The 10,068-nt window shown below is 35.2% G+C and overlaps 1 protein-coding gene across 1 annotated transcript in view; it reads left to right on the top strand.

The window, feature by feature from the left end:
• The window catches only part of FGD4 (FYVE, RhoGEF and PH domain containing 4), a 311,611-nt gene extending 308,338 nt beyond the window's left edge, over positions 1–3,273 (top strand). The window contains exon 17 of the mRNA XM_042781285.1: positions 3,016–3,273. Coding sequence (XP_042637219.1) covers positions 3,016–3,273 — 258 coding nt within the window. The remainder of the gene's footprint in view (positions 1–3,015) is intronic.
• Positions 3,274–10,068: the final 6,795 nt, after the last annotated feature.

Genomic DNA, 10,068 nt, shown 5'->3' with positions numbered 1-10,068 from the left:
ATGAACTTGGAGGACATTATGCTGAGTGAAATAAGTCAATCACAAAAGGACAAATATTGTATTAGTCCATTATTGTAAAAGTCAAGGGAAGGTTTATCTATGGAAGGAAATTTTCTTTGTTGGTTAACAGGGATGGGAACACTGTTATACAGGTAGAGATAAGTATTGATTTGGGTGAAGAGAAAGGCAATCTACCAGATGTGAGTGATCAATATGGTGCACTGAGGAAGAAGATGACATAGAGAAGTACATGGGCGGTGCAGGCAACGAAGATGAACCCTTTTGCACCTAAAGTACTACATTGTCAGTGAAGGCAAACATGGGTATACAGCTGGATAGATAGGTGGATAGGCTGCACTATTAGGTATGTCTATGAAGTGGGGAGTGTACCCAAGACCATGTATAGGGTTCACAGACAATGATCCTATAAGTGTATTTGTATGATCTGAATTCCCAGGTGCATAGTAGAGCTGACAAGGGACAAGGTTGTAGTCACTTTTTGGTCACAGCCAGCTACCCAGAGGAACCAAGGAGTTGAACCTGTGGGCTTGGGACCATAGTCGCAGGGAACATCAAGCTCAACTGGCATAACATACTACATAAAACATTGTTCCACCTCCTACTTTGGCAAGTAGCAACTGGGATCTTAAAGCTTGCAAGCTGCCATCTAGATGCAACGATCGGTCTCTCCTCATCCAGAGCAAAGAAAAATGAAGAAAACCAAAGATTCATGCAAACAATTAGTCCTAGTGACTGGTACACCATGCGATCTGCAGCCTATACGACTATGAGACTAGAAGAACTAGACGGTGGGTGACTACCACTGTCACTCAGAGGGAGATCTATGTAGGTGATCCTGGATAGAGAGGGAAAACAATGTGAAACAAAACTCAAAATCATTTGGGAAAAAAAAGGTGGGGGGGACCAGGTTTGCTGGTCTGATAGAGCCTGGTGTAACCACTGAGACTATGGTCCCTAGCTGCCCTTCAGGTCTGGAATTGAACCACACCTGTGGCTTCCAGCCAAAGAAAAAACAGGCATATGAGGTGAACATTTTCCCGAGGTAGATACACTCCTTGGAGAGAACCATCATGAAGAAAGAAGGGCTGTTAATGCACAGGGAGACAGCTCAGGCGGCAAGAGTGCCTAGAGGGATGGACACAGGGATGAGGTGACTGTCAGGAGGAAGTGGGATGGGAGAGAAGGGGAGGGAACACTGTTAGATAGGTAGAGATAAGTATTGATCTGGGTGAAGAGAAGGGCAATCTACCAAATGTGAGTGATCAACATGGTGAGGGGAGGGGAACTGTTGCATTGTGGTGAATTGTGGTCAATGTCTTGGGGACAAAGTGTATGTGGGCTGCTGTATGGAAAGTGAATCTGCTTTGTAGATTTTCATCCAGATCACAATTTAAAAAAAATCAATATAAAAATTGTTGTTGTTGTTGTTGTTATGTGCCGTCGAGTCAGCCCTGACTCATAGCGACCCCTCCTTGGGTTTCCGAGGCAGTATCACTACGGAAGTAGGATTGCCCAACCTTCCTTCCGAGGAGTGGCTGGTGGGTTTGAACCGCCAGCCTTCTGGTTAGCAGTCAAGTGCCTTAGCCACTATGCTACCAGAGCTCCCAATATAAAAATAGGAAACATTAATTTGAATAAAAGTAAGCATATTTCTTTATCACAGTATGTATCTGAGCCCTTAATATGTTTTTGAGCACTGCTTATTTCTAAAAGAAAGATAGCCTATAAATATGGACTGAGAAATTATTGCTGTTGAAAATGTATGACTAATGAAACTTTTAAAAGAGGGGAATGGGCATAAATTTTAGGGAATCAATCATCATATTAAATAAATATGTCAATATAAATAAAAAAAGAAATAAGATCCTAATACATGCTACAACATGTATTAAACCTTAGAAACATCATGCTGAGTGAAAAAGTCATTCCCAAAAGGATATTGTGTAATCCAATTTTTAAGAAATATCAAGAATAGGCAAGTGTACAGAGAGAAAAACTTCTTAGTGGTTACTCGGGGCAGGTTGTGGGGTGAGAAGGACTCAATGCCTACAGGACACTGAGCTTCTGTTAAGGGGGGAGGAGAAAATACAGGAATGGATAAGAATGATAGTTGAACATAACTTAACGTTCACTGAACTGTACAAGTGAAGAATGCTTTTATTACATACATATTTACCCACAACTAACAACATTTAACCCAATTATGTATTCCCTTTGGAAATATAAAAGTTTTAAATGTGCCAGTTGCATTTTAACCTGTATCTACATTAAGGGCTAGTAAAATTATTTTAGCAATATACCAATATACTCCTCACTTATCAACTATCTCATTATCTGACATTTTGCATTTATGACAATAGTATAAAATCTACTGTCTGACTATTTTGCACGGTAACGATGTACATCTGGCTGTAAAACATAACAAGGTATAATACAAGAGTAACGTTGGCAGTGATTGGTTAAGGTTATATGTCATCTTTGCTGGTCCATGATTCTCATTGGTTTAGCATTTTGTAATGATAAAGTCATCCTCCATTTTTGCAGAATGACAATTTTCACATGATGTCAAGGAGTGAGGGTTGAGTGTAGACTAAAAATAGCAAAGTATTGTTTTTCCTGTAACCTTTTCTCTGTCCATAAATAATGAGTGAGTGAATCACCAAATAAAACTCCTCTGGTAATGAAATCATCATTTGCTGGATTTATACAATAAGGAACTTATTTTCTTCTTCCCTTTCTCACCAAATAGAGAGCTAAATGGGTTTTGAATAGATTTCCTGACTGAAAGGAGGTATTGCTTCAGTAAGTTCTAATTGATTTGGGTGTCAGCTCCCATTTGTGAATTCATTCAGGCAACAATATCAGAGGCCTCATGTAGAGGCAGTGTGCACATGGAGAGCTCACAGTACAAGTCTGTAGGGGGCAGTGGTAGGAAAAGAGGTAGTAAGCTAATACATTCCACACTCAATCATATGTATGATATATTTTCCCTAGGATGTCAGAGCCCAGGCCACCATTCCACTTCTGGGCTACATTGTGGATGACATGCCAAGGAGTGCAGACCTGCCACACAGTTTCAAACTGACCCAGTCCAAGTCTGTGCATAGCTTTGCTGCAGACAGTGAGGAACTGAAACAGAAGTGGCTGAAAATCATTTTCTTAGCTGTCACAGGTGAGACACCAGATGGTCCAAGTGAGCATCCAGCTACCTTGGACGATCATGCTGAACCTAAGAAAAAATCAGAATGCTGAACTCCAGGACTAACCACAGTATGGGGTGAAGGTGGGGGCCTCAAGATTACAGCTCAAGACATTCCCAGTCTCCTTATTCATCTCTTAGCACTTTATGTTGAAAAGTACAGGCTCATAAATGCATCATTTGGGGACTATTTTCCTATATTTATGTACTCTTAGTGAAATTCATGTGCAGAGCCATTCCACAGGTAAAGTTTTGAAATAATGTGAAAAATGAAACTTTTTTTATGCGCTATTCCTTGAATGTGTATTTTTGTCTTGACAAAAATGGTATCAATTGATTCTACACTATCAGGTTAGAATGGTCCATTTTCATTTAAGGAAAAAAAAAAAAGATTAATGTCTTTTTCACATGTAGGACTTGTGATAGTTTAAAAGATATACCTCCATGTTGCCAAAATAGATCCATAGTTATTAAAAAAAAAAAAAATACAGGCACAGTTTAGATTATTGTATTATTAGCTTATTTAATTTAGTTTCTAATGCTAAATAAATAACATATGCTCTTTTAAAACAAAACAATAAAAGAAAAAATTGTTGGTTTTCAGGCTTTTGACTTAAGAAAAGACAATACTTGTTTTTTGTAGAAATACTCATAATAAAATAACCTTAAGTATATAGCATTTATGTGTTCATAGTATTAAATATAAATACACATACATACACACACACTTCATGCTTTTCTCCTCAGCTTTAGGTTCATATTTGTCTCTAATTTATATTTTAAATATAAAGCATGTTTTATATCTTAGAATTGAACAGTATTCTAAATGCAAATGTTTTGGGTGATTTATGTTTAACTGATGGTCATCTGACATTTAAGGGTATTGATATTTTTATAATAAGAAAAAGCAGTAATTTATGTGGCATGGGACATGTTGGTGAACTCCAACAGTATTTTTAAAGTAGTTTGTTTTTTTTCTGTCGTTGTTATTCTGTGCCTATTTAAAACAGTGCCTCTTTTTGAAGGTGCTAGTAATACTTATTTAAATATGAGAGTTCAGCTAATGCTTCAGTCTTGATTATTCTGAGATAATGTGCATTTTGGTCACTGGGACTGTCAGTTATACAGGTTGTTTTACCATTTACAACATTTGCAATTGTTGCAACAGTTAACATCAGCATGTACAAAAATCTTCACCAAAACCTAAACTATATAGGACACTTGAGCTTACACAGAACTGGGACGTGTGGAAATAGTATTTATTGTAATGGTTTTCTTTTCCATAAGACTGTTAAGCATGGTTAAATGAGGACTATATATAATGAACAATTAAGATAACTGCTTGGAACTATTCCTTTGAGGTATGAAACAAAATTTACATGTGATATAACCTATATTTGAAAGAGGGGGAGTAATTAAAGGAAGTTTATTCTCAAGTCCATAAACCACCTCACCAGAGAATAGAATGGGAAAATACACAATGTTGAGAGAGAAATACTTGAATGGCAGGTGTTTTCTGGGATGTATAAAATGATTGAAGAGGGTATGTTAATTTTTCTTCCCTTTAATCCTCTGAGGAACTTTAATAGACAAAATATGATTCCTTGTCTCAAAGGCTTCTTCATTATATTGTATTTGTGATTAAAATTTCATATTAAGATGACTGCTTAACTTAAAATATCTAATTTAAGTAAAGGGTTTTTCCTTTATCCTGTCATACCTCAAACATTGTCATTTTTTAATGCATCAGCCTGCTAAGAACCCACAGGAAATTAACCCATTATCCTCAGCCTTTGAGGATTATACCGTAATTGTAGAATAGGTTTACTCAGAATTTGAGACTGTCACATGTTTATTCAGGACCTGTTGCTTTAAAAAATATTTGAAATATCTTCTATTTTTCCCACCCAAAAGGAGGGCAAGTGAACTAACTATGACTGATATGATTAGGTTCCCTTCCTCCTTAAAAGGAATACCAGCCATGATCATTAACATGAAACCAAATACTCAGAGCCAAAAAGATATAAAGGTAGCTTCTTAGGCCCTATTAAATCATGGACAGACTAGCAGAAATTTTATATTGCTTCTATTTTCTAGTTATGAACCACGCACATACCTGTGTGTGTACAATGTGTGTGTTGGGAGTAGTTATAGAGAAGGTTAAACTATAGTTGTAGATGATGTTTTGATGCTCTGAATCATAAGAAAAGAGAAGCAATAAAAACGTGTAATTATTATTGGGGAAGACGTCTTTTGTAAATTTGAATAGAATGAAAATGTAAGGGTCAATTAGATTTGTGGGCCAGATTATTTTTGAGAAATATTTTGAACAGCAAGAACTACAATTACATTCTTCTCCTGGAATGGAAGTAACATGGACACACTCAGTTTTTGGCTCAATACATATAATGTTATTCAATTTAGATTATTGAAGAAATACTCAAATATATATTATCACATTCATAATTTTCATTATCTTTAGTTTCAAAAAAAATTAGAAATATTAGTGCTAAACAGAAATTTCAGTTATCCAGTCACCATTCTTTACTTTCCACCCCCTATTCTTTGGCCAAACACAAAAAGTAGCAATGAAGCTGCTTACCTGCTTTTCTCTTACTCAAGAATCACTAATGCTTTTACTTAGCAAAAGGCAAAGGAACACTCCTGAAAAAGCCATTTTAAAACACTCCACTAAACCAAAAGATCTCAACATGTAATTGGTTACAAGAGTCACCTATGTCCTTTACTTTCTGAGACTCCTGAGCAGTCATGACAAATTGAATATAAAAAAATAATTGGTTGCTTTTCTATTAAAATCAATATTGGATCTTAATTCTTTATTTTCTCTAATTTAGTGCTTTCCAAGTTATTTTTCCTTAAAGTGCCCTTCCTTCAAACATGAAAAAAGTACTTATTTGATTTAAAAAAAAAAAAAACTGTTCATTAAAAAGCATTTGGTGAAATTGAAAGTCTACCATTTGGTATATTAAGTATGAAATGTACAGCAGACTTAACTCCAGGTTTAAAGTGGGGCTCAATAATGAAAAATGTTACCAGCCATGTTCATAATAAAGGTATCTATAATGCCATCGTGTATGCAAGCAATAAAACTCTTCAGGGTGTGTTTTTATACTTAAGATATAATATGAAGACCCATAGCCCCAAAGGATATGTAGTTAAATTCCTAGAAGTAATACTGTATCATTCAAATTGTTTTATATAGGGATGTGAAAGTGGGGGAAGGGTCATTCTTCCTTGGACTCAAATCACTATAAAAAATATTTTTATTTTTGCAAAGAGTATGGATGGGGAAAACAATTAAAGCACATGTGAACTACTTTAACAAGCTTACATTTCATTTCCTATAAAGTTTAATTCAACATACAGTTTGGTGCACTTATCCAGAAGACTGGCGGTTCAAACCCACCAGCCACTCCTGGGAAGGAAGATGGGGCAATCTACTTCCGTAGAGATTGTGTCTCGGAAACCCAAGGAAGGGGTCGCTATGAGTCGGGTCTGACTCGACAGCAGTGAGTTTGTTTAGATCTTCATTGAATGACCAACTCCAGTTGAAATAAAATAGACCTCAATTTCTAAAAAACATTACTCAGCTTTTTACATAAACTAACCTTTTAAATACACCCTCTCCCCATAAATGGATGGATTTATTAAAGGGACACTTACTCTTCTCATAAATGTATAAAGAAAAGTACAAACTTCATGGTGCTGCAGGGTTCTTAAAGATTATTTGATGCCTTCTAAAAACCTTCTATCAAAATAACTTCTGTGAGCTCAAAATTCTATTTTACTTTTTCTTGCCTCTACTTTGTGGAAACAGGGTGGTTTTTTTTTCCCTCTTCAAATTTCAGATCACACTTCTGATTGTATTCAAAGCCTTAAGTTCTTGTTCTGAGCACACTGTCTGTGGTAACTCTCCAACTTTCTGGACTGAATATATCCTGGGGAAAGGGCACCAACAGGAACAAATAAACTACTAGGGAACAAAGGTCTTATTTTTAGGCATGTATCCTTGCTATAATGCAGAATATAAGACTAAAATTTCTTACATCACATGATGCTCATATTGTGTTAGAAGCTTGAAGATTAAGCACATCATATTTGTAAACTAAAATTAATTTGAAAGGTAAAAATGTCTTAAATGTTCTCATTCTTAAATTTTTTATTCGTCAAGAATGTATTAATATAAGAACTGTGGCTAAACAGTTCCTGTGCTTAGGACTATATTAAGATCTATAGTAGATCATCTTACTTCTTCATTCTTGTTCAATTTTAGTAAACTCAAACTGCTTTTTATTTTCATATTATCTACTATAGATTCTTTAGATTTAGAAAATATGACTATTAAGTCTAAAGACTACTAGAATAGGTCTACTTAAAAAAAAAAACCTTTCCTGTGAATTTATACATGTATGTATATATGTAAAAACATACTTAATTTTCAGTTGTCTTTCCACAGACAAAATTTTTTATACAAATTTTCTTTTTAACTTATATATTTTAACTTAAATTATTTACATGGATTTTTATGTATAATTCATCCTTAGCTATGCCCCTTGGTCATGGAGTCAAGAGACAATAACTTTGCTTTCTTTAACGATATGGTAGAGAGGAGTAAGATTAGAAACTAAAACAAGAAAGAATGAACAGAGAGGGGGAGAGAAGGAAACTACTGGTCTCCCAATCAGAGCAATGTGTGTTAAGAGGAAAATAAATTCCAGAAGGAAATTCAAACTAGAAGATAGAAATCTGTGTAACTTATTACATGCTGATGTGATCCATGGCAACCAGGCCCTTTGACCTTGACCTCTAAATTATACCACTGGTTATCTTGGCATTACTTTTGCTCCTCCCCCCCCCTTCAGGCTTAAAAAATTTTTTTTCATTCTCTTTGGCCATTTTCTATACTCTTTTAGGGCAAAAAATCCCTCCAAATTCAATCATGTACTTCTAATTTCTGGACTGAGAATTTGGCAGAATGCAGTATCTTTTTTAATATTTTGAGATGAAATAGCACATGGCTTTTGTGAGAGAATTTTTTACTCATTTTGGGTTACAGACAGTTACATGATGGTTAACCCTTCCTAAAATTTGTTATGGTAGATTTAGTGAAAAGTTAAATCAAGAAATATCATTACAGCATATTTAATAAGTGAATACCAAATAAGTAGAGTGATATTAGATTTGGGAAGGAACATAATAGTTAGTGGAGACTATATGGTAGGAGAATTACATTATATACTACACAGTTTATGGATGTTGGAATGAATCATTGAGTGGGGAGTCTCTCTTCACTAGTAAAACAATCATGTCTGTATATAACTTTGTCACCAAATTAGCATTTCATTTTGTGAGTGACAATTGACTGATATTTCTGAATAGGTGTTATCTGGGTTTTTCTTTTGAATTGTTGACTAATCAGTTTGAAAAGGTTATGGATCTGGATTTTACAGTTGACTCAAATGTGAAAAAGTGTACATGGAAAGTAATTTTTCTCTTCTAGTTGTACTTGTAATGAATGTAAAATACTTGCAGATAGTGTATATATTATGTAACATATGTATATTTGGTCATAAGGGCAGAGAGTTGGAAACGATTGTAAAATTAAGCACTTTAATTCTATTAAAAATTAAACATTTGTTATCTTGTAAATAAAGACACCCTTAAATCAATCCTAAAGACTTAAATGTTATTTTAGCCAATATTATAGATGTTCAGTTTGTAATGATTTTGGTTGTCTGCTCAGAAATAAGTCACTCCAATAAGGTACTGATGCTCCTTCTCACCCCCATAGTCAGCACACACACACAGCTCAAAAGAAGAAAAATCTGTACAAGTCAAGAAAAAACTTGTAGCAGAAGCTAAGGTTCCTCAAGGAAAGTGACCATAGCTTCTCCCTATGATGACTCCAAGGCTAGACCTCCAGTAACGGACTAAATGATTGCTTTCCTTAGGAGTTTATGCTATTTGTCTATATGCTACAGTCTTGTGTAGTGAAATGAGCATGGAAAAAGAAGTTAAAGGAACTGGATTTGAGTCTTAGTCCTTCTGTTGTCTGTTATATGACCTTGGGCCCTAGAATCCTAATAATAAACTCTTATGGTCATTCCAAGAGTTAAGTAAAAAGGGACTTTTTCTTTCTTATTCAAAAGCACTATAAAAATAGTATTTTATGGAATATTCCACTGTGTTTCATATAATTACTTTATTGGCTTTGGATTAAAAAATAAAAAAAACCCTAAAAGCAAAACAAAAATTATACGGAAAGACAAAGGACCCCAAATAACTAAGGCACTCCCCCTAAAGAAGAAAAATTAACTAGGAAGACTCAACACTTCCAGACCTCAAATCGAGTTGGATCTGACCCATAGTGACCCATCCTTGGGTTTCCGAGGTGGTATTACTATGGAAGTAGATTGCCCAATCTTCCTTCCAAGGAGTGGCTGGTGGGTTTGAACCCCAGCCTTCTGCTTAGCAGTCAAATGCCTTAGGCACTAAGCCACCAGAGCTCCTACTATAAAGCAACAGTAATTAAAACAGCTAGTACTTATAAAATAATAGACATATTGGCCAAGGAACAGAATTAAGAACCCAGAAATACATCCATGCATATATGGTCAACTAATTTTCAAAAAGGGTGCTAAATTCATTCCAGTGGAAAAGAAAGTGTCTCTTCAATAAATGGTGCTAGAAAAATTGTTATCTACACGTAGCAAAATGAACCCAATCTGTTGGGTCACCAACAAAACCGATTCAAAATGGGTCAAGAACCTTAATGTGAAACTAAAAGTATAGAATGCATAGAAGAAAGTGTCAGGATTGAAGCTGTG

This window comes from Orycteropus afer, unplaced genomic scaffold (genome assembly GCF_000298275.1).
Source record: "Orycteropus afer afer isolate SDZICR_OR568_19922 unplaced genomic scaffold, OryAfe1.0 scaffold00100, whole genome shotgun sequence".
NCBI classification, from domain to species: Eukaryota; Metazoa; Chordata; class Mammalia; order Tubulidentata; family Orycteropodidae; genus Orycteropus; species Orycteropus afer.
This window is presented reverse-complemented; position numbering and strand designations above follow the sequence as displayed.